The sequence below is a fragment of the Limanda limanda genome, chromosome 14 (assembly GCF_963576545.1).
Source record: "Limanda limanda chromosome 14, fLimLim1.1, whole genome shotgun sequence".
NCBI classification, from domain to species: domain Eukaryota; kingdom Metazoa; phylum Chordata; class Actinopteri; order Pleuronectiformes; family Pleuronectidae; genus Limanda; species Limanda limanda.
Window position 1 is genome coordinate 8,503,852 of NC_083649.1, and position 23,628 is coordinate 8,527,479.

At 41.6% G+C, this 23,628-nt stretch overlaps 2 protein-coding genes across 2 annotated transcripts; both read left to right on the forward strand.

Moving 5' to 3' along the window:
- The first annotated feature begins 7,102 nt into the window (after nt 1-7,102).
- LOC133019973 (olfactory receptor 2AT4-like) lies at nt 7,103-8,080 on the forward strand. Its single transcript, XM_061086573.1, has one exon. It carries the CDS (start codon nt 7,106-7,108, stop codon nt 8,078-8,080), a length of 975 nt encoding a protein of 324 aa, XP_060942556.1. The 5' UTR covers nt 7,103-7,105.
- An 8,129-nt stretch (nt 8,081-16,209) lies between these two features.
- Nucleotides 16,210-17,264, forward strand: LOC133019811 (olfactory receptor 1M1-like). Its single transcript, XM_061086381.1, is given in 2 exon segments — nt 16,210-16,287; nt 16,290-17,264. Coding segments are annotated over 2 exon segments (1,053 nt in total).
- Nucleotides 17,265-23,628: the final 6,364 nt, after the last annotated feature.

Here is a 23,628-nt window from a genome sequence, read left to right on the forward strand (position 1 = left end):
CTGAAGGTGTGTTTAGCTATGGAATCAGCGTCAAAGGACGTGAAAGAGATGCAAGGCCAGTTAACAGAGGACACGGCTCAAAATGAATGTGGGATGAAATCTCAGACAACTGTCCACAGGATGTTTTCAGACAATGCACAACGTAAATTCCCCAGTTGTTACCGCTGTAAAGGACAGCACACAGCGGATGAGTGTAAATTTGCTACAGCGCTCTGCTACAACTGTGGTAATAGGGGACATATTAGCAAGGCCTGCAGATCTAAGGCAGCGGCGTCTAATGCATATAGAGCAATGTACAAGAGTCAGAGGGGCGAAGGCAGAGGCTTTAGCAAAGAGCGGCGTACACATCTGCTAAGAGAAGGTGAAGGAGAGAGTAACACAGAGGAAAGTAGCACTCACACCATCTATAGTGTGTCACAAGAATTAGCCAAGGTGGCTCCCATCATGCGCCCGGTGAAAATAAAAGGAAAAGAGGTAATGTTTGAAATAGACACTGGCTGTGGGGTGACCATAGTAAGCAAACAACAATATGTGCAGCTTTGGAAGAAAACAGCCATATCAGAAATGAAACGTGCTTGCTAAAATTGAAAACCTATACTGGAGAGAGGCTCAGAGTTCTAGGCAGGGTACAAGTGCAGGTGCAGAACAAAAACACAGAAAAGACATTGCCGGTGGTGATAGTCGAGGGTGATGGACCTAACCTACTGGGGCGAATTTGGCTAAGGGTGCTGGGCCTGGCAGATCAGTTGGTAAACAAGGTCGATTCAGCACCTCCATTTCAGCTGGAAGAGATACTCAAGAGACATACGGAAGTGTTTAAGGAAGGGCTGGGACAACTTAAAAATTTCAAAGCAAAGATTAATGTAGACAGGGAGGCTCAGCCAAGATTCTGCAAACCACGGCCAGTGCCATATGCGGTACAGCCACTAGTAGAGAGAGAGCTACAGAGGCTGCAAGATGACAAGATCATAGAGCCAGTGCAGCATGCAGAGTGGGCAGCGCCCAGATAGGAAGCCGGATGGGTCAATTCGAATATGTGGGAACTTTTTCATTTATAGTTGTTCGTGAAAACAATTCACCCCCAGAACAGTAGGTGGCACAACGGAAGACAAGCTTAAGTCCACGCTGTTTATTTACTTACTCCCCACTTCCCTCACACACAGATTAGGCTACCATGGTAACTAAATAAAATAAAGTGACACCCAGCAGGTCAAAATAATGATGTAATCGTTTCTTAGCGCAGCGGTTCCCCGGTCTTGTTTCCCAACTGTGTTGCTAATCCCACAGCTTGAAGCTGCTTGAGGCTACATGTAGCTTGAAGCTACACGGAGCTAGATAGCTCCCCTCCCAGCTAGCTTCCCCCAGCTTCCACACACAGTCAGCAGGGACTCCCGACACTAACTACTACCCAGAGTTTGCTTCTAACCTGATGGTATTATAGAAACAGTGTCATGATAGAAGAGGAATTAAAGTCGTGACAGCGGGTTTTTGCACCGTAACCACCGGAGTTAGCATGGTTGCTAGCCCGCTAGCCTAGCCCACTAGCGCTGTTTTGAAAGCTCGTTATAACCGTATGTGACCGTGCACACATGCCTTCAGTGCTCTAACGAGCCACCGTCAGCCGGACAACTCCGCTGGCTTAACACACACGTCACATTAATGGTAGAATCATAGTTGTGTTTGTGTTTATTGTGATAGATAAAGAAGCAGGAAGTTTTAGGTCCGGAAATGACGTAGTACGGAAATGTCGTCATACGGAAATGATGTCGTTAGCGGACCAATCACAGGCAAGGGCTGTCCTTAGGCTATCCGAAATATCCACGGATAGTAAGATAAATCAGAGGTGCACGAAAAGCTGTCCGAGGCGCTCGGAGAGGGTGTTCCACGGCGCAGAGGGCGGTCCTATCTGTCCGTTTTTTCTAAAACAGAGAAATATAAAGGAGCCTTTAGACATGAGTCATGCCTATCAGCAGGTGGTCCTGGAGGAAGAATCTAGGAAGTATGTCACTGTCAACACACACAAAGGTCTGTTTACCTACACCCGCTTACCATTTGGGGTAGCGTCAAGTCCTGGGATTTTCCAAAGAACCATGGAGGGCATCCTGGGTGGCATCCCAAACGTGGCCATCTACTAAGATGACATTCTGATCTCAGGACCCAATGACAAAAAACACACATGTGGCCCGCGAATGAATTATATGTGGCCCGCATGATAAAATCTATTTACTATTAGAGCTGGCCCGCCGGCAGTGTTTTGCAAGTTCTCAATACAAAATAAGTACTGAGAATTCCTGAGGGTCAGTGAACACGTCGGGATGGGGCACGTGACAGTTCTAGACCAATGACAGGCTCTCATTGGCTGAAGAGTGGGCGGGTCAATGGTGAATGACAGATCCCACAATGTACTGCCCGTGTGTCGGCACGTCAATCACGGGCCCGTGAACGCGCGCCTCACAGTCTCACATATCACTTGTGACAACTTTCAGCTATCCCGCTCCCCAAAAATGGCAAAACGAAAGGTGGCATTTGAAAACAGGAGCTTTCAAGACAGGTGGGAGGCAGAGTACACGTTCGCGGATGTAAAGGGTGGATCCGAGAAAAGATGAAGGAGGAAAAAAGTGAGGAAAAAGTGAGTTGACAGCTTATCACTGCATCATACACCAGGAGTCGTTGTGTGGCAAAGCCTTGAAAATGAACATGTGATGAGCATCATAACATTAGCGGTTAACTTTATCAGAGCCAAAGGTTTAAATCACCGCCAGTTCAAGTCTTTTCTGGAGGAGTTAAGTCCAGAATATGGTGACTATCACACACAGGTGTGATGGCTGAACCAGGGAAAGGTGCTGGAGAGATTTTTCCAGTTGCGTGAGGAGATCTGTGAGTTTATTGAAAGCAAAGGGAAAGGCACAACAGAGCTCCGAAATAAAACGTGTCTGTGTGACATCACGAGCCAATACAATTTATGTATTATTTATTATTTGTATTTCATTTATTTCATAATTAATATTGTTTTATGGGCAATACTCTATAGGCCTTGTTAGTTCCAGGTTCAATATGTGCACTAAGGTTCTTACAATAAGTTTTCAATAAACGCTGAAATTGTGGCCCTCGACTTGAAGCAATTTTTTGATTTCGGTGATGCCATCTCCCCGGATACAGAGATGGGCAGTCACACTGGCAGCGTATGAGTACACCATTGTCTACAAGGTAGGCCGAGACCACACGAATGCGGACGCTCTGAGCAGACTGCCACTGGAAGGGAAAGAGGAGAAAATGTCTGAGGGAGAAGAGAGAGTAATGCTGTTTGAAGATGTCGGAACACCTCCAGTTAATGCACAGCAGATAAAGCAATGGACTGACAAAGATCCGGTGTTGGCTAGAGTGCTAGAATACATCCTGCGAGGGTGGCCAATGGAAGTGGAAAATAAGGCATTCACACCATACACCCAGGCATCACTAGGATGAAGGGGTTGGCACACAGCTACATGTGGTGGCCGAACATGGATGCCGAGGTGGAGGAGCTGTCACGATTGAGTGCCTGAGACAGAGTTTTAGTCAACACGGCATACCTGAGGTTATGGTGTCGGATAATGGTAGTTGTTTCACAAGTGAAGAGTTCCAAGAATTCATAGAAAAGAATGGGATACGTCACATCACTACGGCACCATATCACACCTCTTCTGATGGCTTAGCGGAGAGGGCAGTGCAAACCTTTAAGTCACTAGTAGAGAAGAGCACAGGAGATTCAATTGAAACCAAAATTGCACAAGCACTGTTCAGCTACCGTATTACTCCTCAATCCACCATGGGGAAATCCCCAGCTGAGTTATTGTGCGGTAGGAAGTTGAGGTCAACGCTAGACTTAATACACCCACATTTCCAAGGCAGAGTGCGCGGGAAGCAGGAGAGACAAAAGTATTACCATGACAGGCATGCCAGAGCAAGGATGCTTGAGGAAGGAGACTTAGTCGTCACCCGTAACTACAGCTCAGGACCAACATGGATATCTGGGGCCGTAACAGAAAAGACTGGTCCCGTATCCTGCAAAGTCACACTCGGGAACGGACAAGTGGTGAGACGACACATTGACCAAGTCTGTGGCAGAAGTTCCCCGTCGCCAAGGAAACCTGAGGCCTTACCTGAGGTTTCACTAGTGGAACCACAAATCGGACCTGAGACATGTTTCTGCGCTGATGATGACGGCACGACAGCAGAAACAGCTGATGAACTGACAGAGCCATTTCCGGCAGAGGAACAACCAGCAGTGAGAAGGTCTAAGCGAGCTAGAAAGGCTCCTGATTACTTCTCGGCAAGCTACAAAAAAAAAAAGGCACATCCACAGGACAAGAATGCGTCCTGGAATCTCACTGGGATGAGGTAGTCCACCCGAATCCCTAGCTTAAAGATGTTCTTGAGGGTTGTATATATGGGAATAGAGATAAAGATATAAATAGTTAAAATGAATTTGGGTGTTAGCTTCTACTAGGTTTTCTCTGAGGGGAGGGAATGTTGTAGGTGCAAAGAAAAGCCTACCTGCACTAATCCCCTAGGGGGAGGTAACGTTGGGGTGAAGGTATAAGACACAGGGTTAGAGAGACAATACCAGAGAAGAAGTGCGGCCCGTGGCTATGCTATGTCGGTGTGCAGTGAATAATAAACAAACGTTTAAACAAACCATCGTGTGGTCGTGAAGATATTACACTTACACAGGTGATGCAAAGGTGCAGAGGCTCAGGAGACACAGGATACCGAGGCACGGGAGAGCAGGACAGGATAGCAGGAGAGGACATCACCATGGTACAACAAACGGTCCGACGAGGAAAAGGTAAGCAAAGAGGCATTTATACACACAGGGAAGGCAGGGGCAATTGCACACAGGTTTAACAAATGAGAACTGGAGCAAACAATCACAGAACAGGAAGTGAAGACAGAAAATACACAAGGAACAGAGACTACAAAATAAAACAGGAAACAGAAACACCGAGTGTGAAAACATGAAAACAATTCGAACATACACATTGTGTAGGGAGACGCTGTCTACTACAGTAACATTATTAGATTCGTATTCTGTGCACGACCACGCTGCATCTCCTGCTCCAAATTGGCAAAAAACACCTTTTCTATTGCTACCTGTTTATTCCTTCTCTGCTCCACCCTTACCAAGGACTCAGTCCCCCAAAAACCGGCCTCTGAAACAGGCGCTGCCGAGGAAAACTCTGCGCCCCGCGCAGCAGCTGGTCCCCTAGCACCCGGACCCGCCACCGCCGGACCCACCGCAGCCGGACCGTCATCCACCCGGACCCACCACAGCCAGCTCGTCCGCGGCCGGACGCACCGCAGCCAGAAGAGATCCGAAAGTATGACCACTTGTATAATCCGTCATTGACGGAATACAAGGACGTGCAGAAGGCCACACACAAAGAAGGCGCCTCTAAGGTCGTCTTCGACAAAAAACGTTACTCCACCTAGTGTTCTGGCGGCAAATTGCTTGCAACACGCGCAACCCTTGGAGAACCATAAATTAAAACGAGTTCGTCGACACAACTGCGTGAAAAGCCGCAGCCGCAGAAGCATGCCCGTCTTCCGTGCGGGCACGTAACATTTTTATGTCCCGCTTCTCCACATTCAACATTTCATGCTTACCGAGCTTGCGTACCCCATATAAAACTGCTCCTAATGTCGAACCCGGAAAGACACGTCCAGTGTTTGAGACTCAGTGTCCAGAAACATAAACGCTTGTCTCCGCAGAGACTGGACATGTTTTAGCTTCAGGTCTCTTCATCCGGGACCCACCGCCTGGAACCCAATAGCGTAGTTCCAAAAGCGCCTTAGCTCTCGCTCCAGAGCTTCACTGGGGATGAAAGGAGGGACACCGGACATGGTGATCCGGGTTGAAGCTACAGCTAGCGGGGAAACCTGAATAAACTCCTCTACTGTTAACCTGCATTTAAGAGTCTGGATCTTTAAAAAATATCAGCAGGCTTTATTCATCCAGGAAGCTTAAAAGATGTTCTTGTGTACTACCTGCTCTCCCACGGCTAACAGCACCTGCTCCACTGTGGAGCTGAGCTATGGCACCAGCCTGACGCCATGTCTCAGGGACATCGGCGGCGTCCCTGGGGACGCCATCCCGGCCCAAGACACGGAAAACACACAGAAAACTACAATAAATGTACACAAACACTACAAAACAATGACCATACAATCAACATACAGTAAGAAAACTGAAAAAGTTTGATAGTGCTTCCCTTCACCTTTGCTTTTCACCACAACACCTCCACCTACGAAGAATAAGAAGAACAGTGCTAACAACAATCATGTTGTATAGTCCTTTATAAAACATTCAGTTAAACAGTTCTGGTGAGAGGATCGAGGATCGAACTCATCAAGTCATTTAGATTAGAACAATTAGGAGTTTGTTTTGAGTGCGTATCCAGTTAAATCCAAATCTGACCTTTGGTGCTGCTCTCTATGGATTAAATTAAACTGCTTTGACTTCCTCTGTATCAGTCGGACGTAGAAAATGGTCAACCTGGAAATCAAGGGAGATTCTGTGACTGATTTTTTGAACTGGACTAAATATGATGTAAAACCTTCAGTGATCCATGTTTGTACCATGTTGTGATTTGCACTTTCGCATAGGCTTTGATAAGTGTGCATGTTTTTGAAAGTGGCGTCATGAGACGCTCAAACTCACTTTGTCTCATTCAGAGCAATAATTGGATGTTTATTTTGAGCACCAGAGAAGTTCAGTTGGAGGAAACAACAACCTGCTCTCCATGGATCAAAGTAACCTCAATAATAAGAGTTTTATCTCAGGAGATCAATGAGGACATAATATATCTTCCACTGTTCCCTGGCCAGACGTGTTTGCGTGCGGATGAAACATCAGACAGAGCTGCTGCTGCACAATCCTTTAATTAACAGCATCAGGTATGGAGTAGTCAGATTTGTATTTTTCTGCTTTTGCATGTATGTAATGAATATATATTTAAATCCATGGGTGTATTCAGGTCTAGAATAATATGTTAATGTCCTTGTTCTTTAGACTGAAGAGCCTTCACTCAGAGGCCGACCTCCAGCACTCAGCCTCTGGAGCTCAAATATGTCTCTTCCCAGGACTGTTTTAAACGACTCTGTCATCGTTCATCCTCCAGGCTTCTACATCATTGGATTTTTGAAGATTCCCTCCGTCAACGTCTACTTCATCTTTCTGGCTTTTGTCTACGTGGTCACGGTTCTCTTCAACAGTTTGTTGATCTATGTAGTTGTCTCTAATCGTTGCTTACACACTCCAAAGTTTCTGGCTGTGGTCAACCTGGCAGTGATCGATTTGATCCTGAACACGTGCACGATTCCCAGCATGATAAAGATATTTCTCTTTAAGGATAACTTCATTCCATTCAACCTATGTTTTGTACAAGTGTATGTGTATTACAGCTGTGTCTCATTGGAATCGTACGCTCTTGCTATACTTGCTTATGACCGGTTGATTGCAATATGTTTCCCTCTGCGTCAGAACTCGATCAACACAATACGAAGCATGTCTTGTATTGTCGGCCTGAAGTGGTGTATTTTACTGGCCCTGGAAGCATTTCCAATCATTATATTGACCCGACTGTCTTTCTGCAGATCTGTCAGTGTGTTCAGCTACTTCTGTGACTATGCACCTGTGTTCAGACTCGCCTGTAATGACTACACCATGCACTGGTCTGCAGCTTCTGGCATGACTTTTGTGGGCCTCGGAATTCCCTTGATCTTTATTTTTCTGTCTTACCTCAGCATCCTGGTGACAGTGTTCAGGATGAAATCTTTAGGAACTCGATTCAAAGCTTTGGCCACGTGTGTTGAACATTTAATCCTTGTTACTATATTTTTCATTCCTCTCCTGGTCATTTTCATGATTGGGTTTTTTCTGAGAGTCGTTGAGCCGGACCAGCGTGTGCTCAGTCTGTCTCTTGCCTCCTGCATCCCCCCCTGCGTGAATCCTATTGTATATTCATTGAAAACTAAAGAGATAAAAGTCAGAGCACTGGCACTGATCAGAAAACATAAAATCAGCACACTACCAAAAAACTAACCACGGAGGGTCAACAAAACACAGCAATAATTTAGGATTAATGGTTTAAAGCCTGATATAATGTATAATTGTATGACAAATAATAATCACAACTTTAGCATGAAATAATGCAAACATATTCTTTATGCTGTGTCGAGTTAACTGATGAATTTATAAATGTGTAATTGTAATTGTAATTTTACCACTGTCCTGTAACATCAAGCTCAATAATATTTAAACTGTCTTTTGTTTCCCCACATATCTGACTTAATACTGTGTAAATGTGATATAACTGTTGATAAAACATAATTTGATCAAAATAATCATTTTGTTCATCAGTAATGCTTCACACTCTGATCGCACCACATATACTCTGTGGCTGAGGGGGTAAAGCGGTAGGCGGTTTGATCCCAGATCCCCCTCTACCTGCCAAAGTGTCAGGCTCAGGTTCTGTTCCTCACACACACATACACACACACACACACTCTAAAGATGGTTTGGGGCAGACTCACCCTCTTGTCATTATAAAATCTTGTCATTCATTTTGCAGGTTTGTCACATTTCAAACCACCTCAGAGTTTAACTGTTGAGACATTCTACTGATAAAACTGAACAGGGTTGATGTATCATTAGGTCAGACTTTAGGACTTTTAGACTTTATAACAATAATGTTTATTTATAGAGCACTTTTCAATGCATATAATCCAAAGTCAGCAAGTCAAAAACAGAATCGTCATAAAACATCAGGTTTAGAACAAACAGGTCAAATAAATTAGTATATAAATACCAGTGCCTTGTAAAAATTTTCAAAAAAATACATTCAAAGAGTGTCAAGACTCAGGTCAAATCAGGAAATGCTCTCTGATGTAATTCATGTAATTTATGGAAAGACAAATGTGACCATTTATGATTCACCAACTTAATTTCCTTATCAATTTCTGGTGAAGGTGACCTAGTGTATAACTGATTCATTCCTCATCATTATCCATTGAGGGTCATTTGAGAGCAGGAGGTTGGAGCAGTAGAGGCAGGACACATCCTGGACAGCTCATCAGTTCATCTCAGGGCCGACATAGAGAGACAAACAATCACACATTCACACCTACAGACACTTTAAGGGTATCCACTTAACCTGCTACTGTGTTTAAGCTGAGGGTAGGGTTCAGAGTAACTGAGGAAAAACCCCCACAGGCACAGGGAGAACTTGAAACCCCCACAAAAAACCGGTTCAAATAATTATAACACTCAAAAGTGTGTAAAGTGTAATCTTATTATTATTATTGTTATTATTGATATTGATATTATTATTATTATTATCTATGTTATTTATTAAACGACTTTTAAGAGTCTGTAAGTCATGATGCTATCTACAGATCAGTGCTTCCCCGTGAACATGGAACACATACAAGTGGACGAGTATTAAAAAAAGTAAATAGCAATCTTAATCTAAAATCTTAAACTTTTCTACTTGTCGTAATGAATGCAAAAGTCAGTGGTGAACATTAAATGTACTTTGCATATAATGAAAGCTCCATAAAAACATTATTGTGCACATCCACTAGTTCCCCTGAAGTTTTTAATAGTTTTTATTCTTTATAGATGCAACTGAGATTAATTAGCGTAAAGTTTAAACACAAAAAGCTTTAGTTGTTTCAGACAAGGTCGTTAACTATGACTCTCTGGTGACGTTTCTCTCATTAGAGCCGTTTTGTTTGCTCACAATCGTCTGTTCAATGAGAAATTCATCCTCAGGGAACTTGATGCAATAGACGAGTCTGTTGCACTGTGAAAACCAAGTTGTCAAAAAGTTCTCAAAGTTTTATAAAGTGTCTCATGAACATGGTGGAATAGTAAATTTATTTGTATCTAAATAAGTGACATAATTTCTCCTCTGAGTTTAATGTGACCAAGCACAAGAGATAAACTGTGGAAAGACTAGATTAGATGATTAGATTAGATTAAACTTTATTGTCATTAAACAGAGTACAAGTACTTAGACAACATAATGCAGTTTAGCATATAACCAGCAATACAAAAAAGCAGTAAAAGTGCAGAGTATGTGCATATGTAAAGTGGAATATGTAAATAAATAAATAAACAATATTCTGACTTCTTCACCTCTTCACAGAAGGTCAGAGGCTGCCTCAGCAGGCCGGACAGTTTTCTTTGATCATGGTCAAAGTGGACTGGATCTCAGCTGCTTGATCAGGAAAGACTCAGACTTAATACTGAATTTATCACATGATTCAAAAACTTGTGAATCAAACCTACACAATTGTAGTTTTTGTTAATTATTCAGTTCAGGGATATTAAATGACTTAAGGTTATATGGTGGTGATGAATGGAAAAGGAAGCATCACTCAATCATTACATAAAAAGATAAAGACCAGAGATTCCAAAGAAGGTGGTTCACATATTATAAAATAAAATATATGAAATCAAGTCTTCAATACTTGAACCATATGATAGATGTAGCAAATTTGATTTTATCATCATTATTATTTTTATTATTGGTTATCGAAGAAGAAGCAGATGAAGAAGACATTGACTTTTGCATAACTTTAATTATGACACATTGTCAAAACAAATCTTAATTATTCAATTGTGTGAAAAGAAAGAATAAATCATTTCATCAGGAGATCAGGACAAGACATCACCATGGTACAACAAATGATCCGAGGACAAAGGGAAGCAAAGTGGCGTATATACACACAGGGAAGGCAGGGGCAATTGCACCCAGGTGTAACACATGAGGACTGGGGCAGACAATCACAGAACAGGAAGTGAAGACATAAAATACACACGGAACAGAGACTACAAAATTAAACAGGAAACAGAAACACAGAGTGTGAAAACATTACATTACATTACGTTACATTTCATTTAGCTGACGCTTTTATCACAAGCGACTTACGATAAGTGCATTCAACCCACAGGGTACAAACCAAGAACAACAAGAATCAAGAAAGTACAATTTCTTCAAAAATAAAGCAGAACTACAAAATACTATAAGTAAGTGCCATTTAAGTGATACTAAATTGTAAGTTTCAGCCGGACACACCACAGCCAACCCGGCAGCTGCCGGAACCGCCGCAGCCGGACTAGCAGGCTTAAGGCCGGCAATGCTTCTGCGTTTTCACAGACACGAAAGGACACGCAAGTGTCAACAAAAACTGAACAAAGTAATCAATTAACTTAACTTCGAGCATGTCTCAAGGACATAAAAACCTGGATGACCCGCAATTTTGTCTTATTAAACTCAGATAAAACAGAGGTTATAATACTTGGTCCCAAACACCTAAGAGAAACATTATCTAATGATATAGCTGCGCTAGACGACATTGCCCTTGCTTCCAATGACACAGTCAGGAACTTGGGAGTGATCTTCGATCCTGATTTATCCTTTAATAGTCACTTAAAACAAATTTCTAGGACCGCCTTTTTCTACAACCAATCAGAGCAACGTAATATGTGACGTATGTCAAGCGACGCATAGTTGTTGTCAGTTGTCTGTTTCATGAGTTTATTCAGTCTCTAAATAAATCAATGGAAATGCTGCAAATGCCGCTCGTATATCCACCTGAGGCAAAGCCCCCAGGAAGCAGCTGGAGACCAGGGCTGCTCGTGAGAGCCCCAGCCGCCGGCGGCGTTAAGAAGCCCCACCGCTACCGGCTCGGTACCGCTACCGGCTCGGTACCGCTACCGGCCCGGGATCGCTACCGGCCGGTAGCGAGGCTCTGAGAGAGATCCGTCGCTACCAGAAATCTACGGAGCTGCTGATCCGCAAACTGCGCTTCCAGAGCTCCGCTGTCCTGGCTCTGCAGGAGGCCAGCGAGGAGTCAAAACGGCAGTTAATTGTTTTTTTCAAGCATACACTTACTTGTTGCTCCAACATTAACTGCAGCATCGACACATCTCAGCTCTCCAGCGGCAGGCAGCGCTCTTTGGTGAAGTGATTGATTACGTCACTGTAGATCATCTGTCCATCATCGTATAAAGCCTGCCCTGACAATTTGATTCGTCCGATCAGCTTCTGATCGGGCATAGTTTCTCCCCAACGGAGCAATGCCAGACCGAACTTCCCAAACTCAAATGTTGTGGGCGGGGCTAAATTCGTCTGGCACCCAGGCTAATACAAACCAGTAGCCAGTCAGATTTACCTTGAGCTTCAGTGTACCCTCAAGTTCGGCCTGTATCATTGTATGATTACAAGGCAAAAAGCCCTGATGATGCTAAGACGCAGAGGGAATTTATGACACATGGCACACGGAGCTTCTCTTTCCCCCTTCTCTTTCTTCTACTCCATCCCTATCCCCCTTCCCCGGAATCCCTTTGCTTTATCTCCCGCAGATCCAGGGCCTCTGTGGCCGTACCATGGATTACGATTTGTGGATCGCGCAAATCCTTGCGGGGCCCTTGCCTGCTTGCGTACCCCTTCTTGTGTGCTTGCATGCGTCACCCAATTTTTTTAAGTATACGACAAAGCTACGCAAGCCTCACGCAGCCCGCAAGGCTGTGATTGGTCTGCTTACTACATCCTTTCCGGAGTCACATTTCCGGTTTCATGCCCCATAATACCGGCAGCAACCATGGAAGATTTAGACGCGCAGAAGGCCACACACAACGATGGCGTCTCTAAGGTCGTCTTCGACAAAAAACGTTACTCCACCTAGTGTTCTGGCGACAAATTGCTTTGCAACACGCGCAACCCTTGGAGAACCATGAATTAAAATGAGTCCGTCGACACAACTGCATGAAAAGCCGCAGCTGCAGAAGCATGCCCGTCTTCCGTGCGGGCACGTAACTTTTTTATGTCCAGCTTCCCCATATTGAAAACACTTCATGCCTCCCGAGCTTGCATACACCATATAAAACTGCTCCTCATGTCGAACCTTGAAAGACACGTCAAGTGTCCAAAAACATAAACGCTTGTCTTCGCAGAGACTGGACATGTTTTAGCTTCAGGTCTCTTCATCCCAGACCCACTGCGTGGAACCCAATAGCATAGTTCCAAAAGCGCCTCAGCTCTCGCTCCAGAGCTTCATTTGGGATGAAAGGAGGGACGTCGGACACAGTGACCCGGGTAGAAGCTACAGCTAGCAGGGAAACCTGAATAAACTCCTCCTCTACTGTTAACCTGCTTTCAAGAGTCCAGATCTTTAAAAAATATCACCAGCGCTTTATAAATGCGGGAAGCGTAGGAGATGTTCTCGTGTCCTACCTGCTCTCCCACGGCTAACAGCACCTGCTCCACTGTGGAGCTGAGCTGTGGCACCAGCCTGACGCCATGTCTCAGGGACATCGACGGCATCCCTGGGGACACCATCTCTGCCCAAGACACGGAAAACACACAGAAAACTACAATAAACGTACACAAACATTACAAAACAATGACCATACAATCAACATACAGTAAGAAAACTGAAAAAGTTTGATAGCACTTCCCTTCACCTTCGCTCTTCACTACTACACCTCCACCAACGAAGAAGAAGAAGAACAGTACTAACAACAATCATGTTGTATAGCCCTTTATAAAACACTCAGTTAAACAGTTCTATCAAAGAACAGTGAGAGGATCGAACTCATCAAATAATTGAGATTAGAATAATTAGGAGTTTGTTTTGAGTGCGTATCCAGTTAAATCCAAATCTGACCTCTGGTGCTGCTCTCTATGTATGGGGTGCCATTTGGAAAGCAGCTCACGCTGAAAATAAAAGCAACATTTTGTCACATTTAGCTTCAAACCATGTTTAAAAAAGAGTCACTTTTTTGCACATTTACAACAATATTTGTCAACTTAAGAGATATTTTAAATATTTAGATCCAAATGTTAAATGTTACACTTAAATGTTCAATCTAAATGCTAAATCTAAATCTAAATGTTTAAATTTAAATCTAAATGTGAAATCTAAATGTTTAATCTAAATCTAAATGTTAAATCTAAATCTAAATGTGATATTTAAACTTAAATCTAAATGTTAAATCTAAATGTTAAATCTAAATGTTAAATCTAAATGTTAAATCTAAAGGTTAAATTTAAATCTAAATGTTACATCTAAATGTTACATCTAAATGTTACATCTAAATGTTACATCTAAATATAAATCTTAATGTTAAATCTTAATGTTTCTGGTGAAACAAAATATTTAACTAAAATGCAAATTCAAATGCCGGTAACAGGAAGTAACAAAATAAAAGCTTGAGGAGGTCAGAGTTTGTTTATAGTGGCAGGAGTTTGTTTTGAGTGCGTATCCAGTTAAATCCAAATCTGACCTCTGGTGGTGCTCTCTATGTATGGGGTGCCGTTTGTAAAGCAGTTCACGCTGAAAATAACAGCAACATTTTGTCACATTTAGCTTCAAACCTATTTAAAAAACTGATGTGAATTTTTGAGTCACTTTTTTGCACATTTACAACAATATTTGTCAACTTAGAGATATTTTAAATATTTAGATCCAAATGTTAAATGTTACACTTGAATGTTAAATCTAAATGTAAAGTTTAAATCTTAATCTAAATGTGAAATCTAAATGTTTAATCTAAATGTTTAATCTAAATGTTAAATCTAAATGTTAAAATTAAATTTAAATCTAAATGTTAAATCTAAATGTTTCGGGTGAAACTAAATTTTTAACTAATATGCAAATTCAAATGCCGGTAACAGGAAGTAACAAAATAAAAGCTCGAGGAGGTCAGGGTGTGTTTTTAGTGGCAACTAACGAATAAATAAAGTGCATTGGTGCTAGTAAAACATCTCTACTGGCTACCGTAAGCTAGTTTAGTTAAGTTAGCCTTGACAAGAATCCAATGCTACGTGATTTGGAAAACATACTTACTGAGGTGGCCTGTGGTAGCCCTGTAACGGTTGCTGTCGCTGTTGCCGTCGCTGTTGCCGTCGCTGTGGAAAAATTTTGGATTGCTGCCAGAACGGCTCTGCAGATATTCTCCGCTCAGCCGATTCATTCATCGACATGTTTGCAGAGCGACCATGGCCGACAGGAGAGTGTACCGGTTGGAGGCAAAGTGCACCCCCTTGTGGCTGGCTATAGTGGCTACAGGTCATAAGTCCCGCATTCCTTCATAAAAGTGACACTAAAAACTCAAAGTACTCTTCAAATAAAGTTTCTCCAAACGTGTTTGTTATTTTATGTAGTTAATATCACGATAATCCATATCCAAGAGTCCATTTCCCTGGATAAGATTTATTCGTTATTTGCCACTATAAACACACTCTGACCTCCTCGAGCTTTTATTTTGTTACTTCCTGTTACTGGCATTTGAATTTGCATATTAGTTAAATATTTAGTTTCACCCGAAACATTTAGATTTAACATTTAGATTCAACATTTAGATTTAACATTTAGATTTAGATTTAGATTCAGATTTAAGATTTAGATTTAACATTTTGATTTAAATTTGAATTTAACATTTAGATTTAGATATAACATTTAGATTTAATATTTAGATTTAACATTTAGATTAAACATTTAGATTAAACATTTAGATTTCACATTTAGATTCAGATTTATATTTAACATTTAGATTTAGATTTAGTATATAGATTTAACATTTAAGTGTAACATTTAACATTTGGATTTAAATATTTTAAATATCTCTAAGTTGACAAATATTGTTGTAAATGTGCAAAAAAGTGACTCAAAAATTCACACCAGTTAATGTGATGTAAAACCTTCAGTGATCCAAGTTTGTACCATGTTGTGATTTGCACTTTTGCATTGGCTTTGATAAGTTTGCATGTTTTTGAAAGTGGCGTCATAAGATGCTCAAACTCACTTTATATCATTCAGAGTAATAATTGGATGTTGTTTTTGAGCACCAGAGAAGTTCAGTCGGAGCGAACAACAACCTGCTCTCCATGGATCAAAGTTACCTCAATAATAAAAGTTTTATCTCAGGAGATCGATGAGGACATAATATATCTTCCACTGTTCCCTGGTCAGACGTGTTTGTGTGCGGATGAAGCATCAGACAGAGCTGCTGCTGCACAATCCTTTAATTAACAGCATCAGGTATGGAGACCTCAGATATGTATTTTTCTGCTTTTGCATGTATTTTGTGATTATATTCAATGTAATCTAATGACATTATACATGTGTCCATGGGTGTATTGAGTTCAAATGTAGAATAAGATGTTAATGTCCTTGTTCTTTAGACTGAAGAGCCTTCACACAGAGGCCAACCTCAAGCACTCAGCCTCTGGAGCTCAAATATGTCTTTTCCCAGGACTGTTTTAAACAACTCTGTCATCGTTCATCCTCCAGGCTTCTACATCATTGGATTTTTGAAGATTCCCTCCGTCAACATTTACTTCATCTTTCTGGCTTTTGTCTACGTGGTCACGGTTCTCTTCAACAGTTTGTTGATTTATGTAGTTGTCTCTAATCGTTGCTTACACACTCCAAAGTTTGTAGCTGTGGTCAACCTGGCAGTGATCGATTTGATCCTGAACACGTGCACGATTCCCAGCATGATAAAGGTATTTCTCGTGAAGAATAACTTCATTCCATTCAACCTATGTTTTGTACAAATGTTTGTGTATTACAGCTGTGTCTCATTGGAGTCGTACGCTCTTGCTATACTTGCTTATGACCGGTTGATTGCAATATGTTTCCCTCTGCGTCAGAACTCGATCAACACAATACGAAACATGTCTTATATTGTCGGCCTGAAGTGGTGTGTTGCTCTGGCCGCGGAAGCATTTACAATCATTATAATGACCCGACTGTCTTTCTGCAGATCTGTCAGTGTGTTCAGCTACTTCTGTGACTATGCACCTGTGTTCAGACTCGCCTGTAATGACTACAGCATGCACTGGTCTGCAGCTTCTGGCATGACTTTTATGGGCCTCGGACTTCCCTTGATCTTTATTTTTCTGTCTTACCTCAGCATTCTGGTGACAGTGTTCAGGATGAAATCTTTAGGAAGTCGATTCAAAGCTTTGGCCACGTGTGTTGAACATTTAATCCTTGTTGCTATATTTTACATTCCTCTACTGGTCATTTTCATGATTGGGTTTTTTCTGAAAGTCGTTGAGCCGGACCAGCGTGTGCTCAGTCTGTCTCTGGCCTCCTGCATCCCCCCCTGCGTGAATCCTATTGTATATTCATTGAAAACTAAAGAAATAAAAGTCAGAGCACTGGCACTGATCAGAAAAAATAAAATCAGCACACTACAAAAAGACTAATCTTGGAGGGTCAACAAAACACAGCAATAATTTAGGATTAATGGTTTAAAGCCTGATCTAATGTATAATTGTATGACAAATAATAATCACAACTTTAGCATGAAATAATGCAAACATATTCTTTTTGCTGTGTTGAGTTAACTGATGAATTTATAAATGTGTAAATGTTTAATTTTACCACTCTCGTGTAACATCAAGCTCAATAATATTTAAACTGTCTTTTGTTTCCCCCCATATCTGACTTATTACTGTATAGATGTGATATAACTGTGATAAAACATCATTTTATCAAAATAATCATTTTGTTCATCAGTAATGTTTCACACTCTGATCGCAACACATATACTCTGTGGCTGAGGGGGTAAAGCAGTCGGCTGTTTGATCCCAGATCCCCCTCTGCCTGCCAAAGTGTCAGGCTCAGGTTCTGTTCCTCACACACACACACACACACACACACACACACACACACACACACACACACACTCTAAAGATGGTTTGGGGCAGACTCACCCTGTAAGGAATTTCCCCTCTTGTCATTATAAAATCTTGTCATTCATTTTGCAGGTTTGTCACATTTCAAACCACTACAGAGTTTAACTGTTGAGACATTTTACTGATAAAACTGAACAGGGTTGATGTATCATTAGGTCAGACTTTAGGGGTTAGATAATAATAATAATTATAATAATAATAATAATAATTATAATAATAATAATAATAATAATAATAATAACAATAATAATAATAATAATAAATAATAATAGTAATAATAACAATGATAATAATAATAATTTTTATTTATAGAGCACTTTCAATGCATATGTTCCAAAGTCAGCAAGTTAAAAACAGACTGGTCATAAAACATCAGGTTTAGAAGAAACAGGTCGAATAAATTAGTGTATAAATACCAGTGCCTTGTAAAAAATTAAAAAAAAAAAAATTAAAAGAGTGTCAAGACTCAGGTAAAATCAGGAAACTGAAACTGATTCATTCCTCATCATTATCCATTGACGGTCATTTGAGACCAGGAGGTTGGGGCAGTAGAGGCAGGACACATCCTGGACAGGTCATCTGTTCATCTCAGGGCCGACATAGAGACAAACAACCACACATTCACACCTACAGACACTTTAAGGGTATCCACTTAACCTGCTACTGTGTTAAAGCTGAGGGCAGCGTTCAGAGTAACTGAGAAAACCCCCCACAGGCACAGGGAGAACGTGAAACCTCAACAAAAAACAGGTTCAAATAATCATATTATTTATTGAACGACTTTTAAGAGTCTGTCAGTCAAGATGCCAACTACAGATCAGTGCTTCCCCGTGAACATGAAACACATACAAGTGGACGAGTTATTTAAAAAAGTAAAAAGCATCTTCATCTAAAATCTTAAACATTTCTACTTGTCGTGATGAATGCGAAAGTCAGTGGTGAACATTAAATGCACTTTGCATATAATGAAAGCTCCATAAAAACATTATTGTGCACATCCACTAGTTCCCCTGAAGTTTTTAATAGTTTTTATTCTCTATAGATGCAACTGAGATTAATTAGCGTAAAGTTTAAAAACAAAAAGCTTCAGTTGTTTCAGACAAGGTCGTTAACTATGACTCTCTGGTTACGTTTCTCTCATTAGAGCCGTTTTGTTTGCTCACAATCGTCTGTTCAATGAGAAATTTATCCTCAGGGAACTTGATGCAATAGACGAGTCTGTTGCACTGTGAAAACCAAGTTCTCAAAAAGTTCTCAAAGTTGTATAAAGTGTCTCATGAACGTGGTGGAATAGTAAATTTATTTGTATCTAAATAAGCGACATCATTTCTCCTCTGAGTTTAATGTGACCAAGCACAATAGAAAAACTGTGGACAGATTAGATGATTAGAATAGATTCAACTTTATTGTCATTGCACAGAGTACTAGTACTTAGACAATGTAATGCAGTTTAGCATCTAACCAGAAATACAAAAAAAAGCAGTAAAAGTGCAGAGTATGTGCATATTTAAAGTGGAATATGTAAATAAATAAACAATATTCTGACTTCTTCACCTCTTCACAGAAGGTCAGAGGTCCTCCTCTGCAGGGCAGACAGTTTTCTTTGCTCATGGTCAAAGTGGACTGGATCTCAGCTGCTTGATCAGGAAAGACTCAGACTTAATACTGAATTTATCACATGATTCAAAAACTTGTGAATCAAACCTGCACATTTGTAGTTTTTGTTAATAATGCTGTTCAGGGATATTAAATTACTTAAGGTTATAAGGTGGTGATGAAGGGAAAAGGAAGCATCAACTCAATCATTACATAAAAAGATAAAGACCAGAGTTTCCAAAGAAAGTGGTTCACATATTATAAAATGAAATACATTAAATCAAGTCTTCAATACATGAACCATAATATAGATGTAGCTAATTTGATTTTATCATCATTATTATTTTTATTAATGGTTATTGAAGAAGAAGCAGCCGAAGAAGACATTGACTTTTGAATAACTTTAGTTATGACACATTGTCAAAACAAATCTTAATTATTCAATTGTGTGAAAAGAAAGAATAAATAATTTCATGCATACACACATCATACACCAACCCTAGAGTTACAAGATGTTCTGCTAAAAATTCCAGATACACTCTCCAACTCCTTTATATCTGTCTCTAGCTGCTCCATTGCTCTTCTTGTGTTTTCTGTAGAGTAGAAAGTGTACTGCTGGCAGAACACCTTGATTTGACCCTTGCCGACCTCCGACCACTGACTCAAGGAGGGAAACAACCCTTTCTTGGATCCCCAGTTGGCCTTGTGAGCACTTCTACCCCCGTTTATATTCAGTGAGACTTCCCTTAATGCAATGTGAGGATAAAGAATACAACGTGAAAAGACAAATAGGTATACACAGCAGAAAGAAAACACCTAGTGTTGACTGATTATGGTCAGTTCTATTTACAACTTTTCATTCTCTTAGATTTTATATTACATGGGAGACCTTTCCTTGCCGCAGTCACTTCCTGAGCCTGTACCTTCTCTTCCCATCCAGGAGGTCGGTCCCTACCACTTTCTGGATGTGTCAGGGGTGAGGTGTCAGGGGTGAGGTGGAGCAGTAGGACCCAGACGCAGAGTATAATCAAGGACTGAGTCTTTAATAAACAAAGTCTTTAAGGGACAAAACAAAACAAACACTAAAGGGAGAAACTGGATAAACACTAACGGGGGAAAACTGGAGAAACAAAAACACAAGGAAGAAAACACAGGAAGCTTACACAGGTGTTGTGCAATAATGGTTAGGAGTGATACCATAAGCTGGTGTGCCTTTAGGCGTTCAATAAATTTGGTTATTAAAATAAAATATAAAACATTAATATTTAAAATATTAATATTAAATCATAACTTTAGTTTGTTTAAGTTCTCGCGGGGCACCACCCTTCACAGAAGGGAAACGATAGCCAATTTATTGATTAAGATCAGTCTCATTTAGATCTAGTTCAATTAGAAATCTTAATATTTACTATTAAAGATTATATAATGAACAGTAAAGGTTTATAGAGTTCTTGACAGTGTAACAGTTGGCAAACTTCACTTATGCAACATTAATGACAGGACAAGTTTAAAAGAAAACATTTATTATAAACATAATAAGTATAAAAAACACCAATTACTAAACAAAATACTAACTAACAAAGATGTGTGTGTGAGTGTGTGTGTTTGTGTGTGTGTGTGAGACGGTCTCTCTGGTAGTTAAACAAAGACTCACACCTTCCTGTGATCTTTTAAGATGGTCGCAGCCCCCCCCTTCTTCTGGAGTGGGGGAGTGGGTACGAAGGTAGTGATATTCAGTGTGTGTGAGAATGCTAATTAGAAAATGTCAGGGTCTGTGTAGAGCCTGACTCACATTAACTTTCATTTAGCTTGTAACTACAATAACACCACATATATCACACTTTAAAACACCACACAGAATCAAATAAACAGTCTTGCTTAGTTCTAGTGTCATTATTAAGCCCAGTATGTTACCAGTCCTTGGAAGGGAGAAAGTTGCTGTGCAGTTCGCCATTCGCTATGGCTTTGTGTGAAGTCTCTGGTTGGTCGTAAGGTTTCTGCTTTCGCGGTTCTGTTGAACTGTGGCTCAGATGCTGGTTCGAAGTTCTTACTTACAGGACACTGAGTCGCTGGAAGGAGTTTAGAAGAAGCTTGAGATGCGTGGAGGTTTCCCTGAGAAGATGAGCGGGAAGCTCGACCTTTGCCCTCCGGTTGTAGGATGGGAGAGGAGATGTGCTGGAGCAGCCCGGCCCTCTCCTAGGCGGTGCAGGAGAGGAGAGGCTGGACAGCCTGCTGTCCTTGAAGAGTTGAGGAGAAGAGAGCTGGAGCAGCCTTTGGCCCTCCGAGGGATTGGAGAAAAAGGAAGAATTGGGGGAGCCTTGGTCTTTTATAGAGCTGATGACCCTCAGGTCATGTGGCCAGAGTGACCAATTGGCATCTGATCCTGGTAGCACTTCGCACCTCTATGTGAAGTTTGCTGAAACAAAGAGAACATGTTGCACCCTGGGAGGCAGAGTTCTTTAGCTTTCCAAGAACAAAGAAAACATGTTGTCCCCTGGGAGACTGAGTTTGGGAGGCTTGGTCCAGCACATGTGGCCATATGGTTTCAGCTTGTTTCCACACACGTAGGCCGAGAAGGAAGCCTTTAGTTTCATAAAACAGGGTAGGGAGAGGTGCAGAGGCTCAGAAGACACAGGATACTGAGGCACGGGAGATCAGGACAGGAGAGCAGGACAAGACATCAACATGGTAAAACAAATGATCCAAGGACAAAGGGAAGCAAAGTGGCGTATATACACACAGGGAAGGCAGGGGCAATTGCAACCAGGTGTAACACATGAGGACTGGGGAAGACAATCACAGAACAGGAAGTGAAGACATAAAATACACAAGGAACAGAGACTACAAAATCAAACAGGAAACAGAAACACAGAGTGTAAAAACATTACATTACATTACATTTAGCTGACGCTTTTATCACATGCGACTTACAATAAGAGCATTCAACCCTGAGGGTACAAACCAAGAACAACAAGAATCAAGAAAGTACAATTTCTTCAAAAATAAAGCAAAACTACAAAATACTATAAGTAAGTGCCATTTAAGTGCTACTAAATTGGTAGTAATTTTTTTTCCTTTTTTTTCCTTTTCATTCAAGGTATAGTCGGAAGAGGTATGTTTTTAGTTTGCGGCGAAAGATGTGTAAACTTTCTGATGTCCGGATGCCGAAGGGGAGCTCATTCCACCATTTATGAGCCAGGACAGCAAACAGTCGTGATTTTGATGAGTGTTTAGCTCGCAGTGAAGGAGCCAAGAGCCGATTGGCCAAAGCAGAGCGTAGAGTGAAAACAATTTGAACATACACATCGTTCTTTTAACGAATATAAATCAGTGCTTAGGGAGACGCTGTCTGCTTCAGAAACATTATTAGATTCGTATTCTGTGCAGGACCTCGCTGCATCTCCTGCTCCACATTGGCAAAAAACACCTTTTCTATTGCTACCTGTTTATTGCTTCTCTGCTCCACCCTTACCAAGGACTCAGTCCCCCAAAAACCGGCCTCTGAAACAGGCGCTGCCGAGGAAAACTCTGTGCCCCTCGCAGCGGCCGGACCCCTAGCACCCGGACCCACCGGACCCAGAGCAGCCGGACCGGCATCCACCCGGCCCCCCGCAGCCAGCCCGTCCGTAGCCGGACGCACCGCAGCCAACCCAGCAGCTGCCGGAGCCGCCGCAGCCGGACCAGCAGGCTTAAGGCTGGCGCATGCTTCTGCGTTTTTACAGACACGAAAGGACTACCAGCGCAAGAGCCCCTTTTGTACCCCTTGCCTGCTTGCGTACCCCTTCTTGCGTGCTTGCATGCGTCACCCAATTTTTTTAACTATACGTAAAAGCTACGCAAGCCTCACGCAGCCCGCAAGGCTGTGATTGGTCTGTTAACTACATCCTTTCCGGAGTCACATTTCTGGTTTCAGGCCCCATAATACCAGCAGAAACCACGGAAGATTTAGAAAAACTAATATGGACCAAATAGTAGACTATTGGCAGAAGAGATCCGAAAGTATGACCACTTGTATAACCGTCATTGACGGAATACAAGGACGCCCAGAAGGCCACACACAAAGAAGGCGCCTCTAAGGTCGTCTTCGACAAAAACGTTACTCCACCTAGTGTTCTGGCGGCGAATTGCTTTGCGAAACGCGCAACCCTTGGAGAACCATAGATTAAAATGAGTCCGTCGACACAACTGCATGAAAAGCCGCAGCCGCAGAAGCATGCCCGTCTTCTGTGCGGGCACGTAACTTTTTTATGTCCCGCTTCCCCAAATTGAAAACATT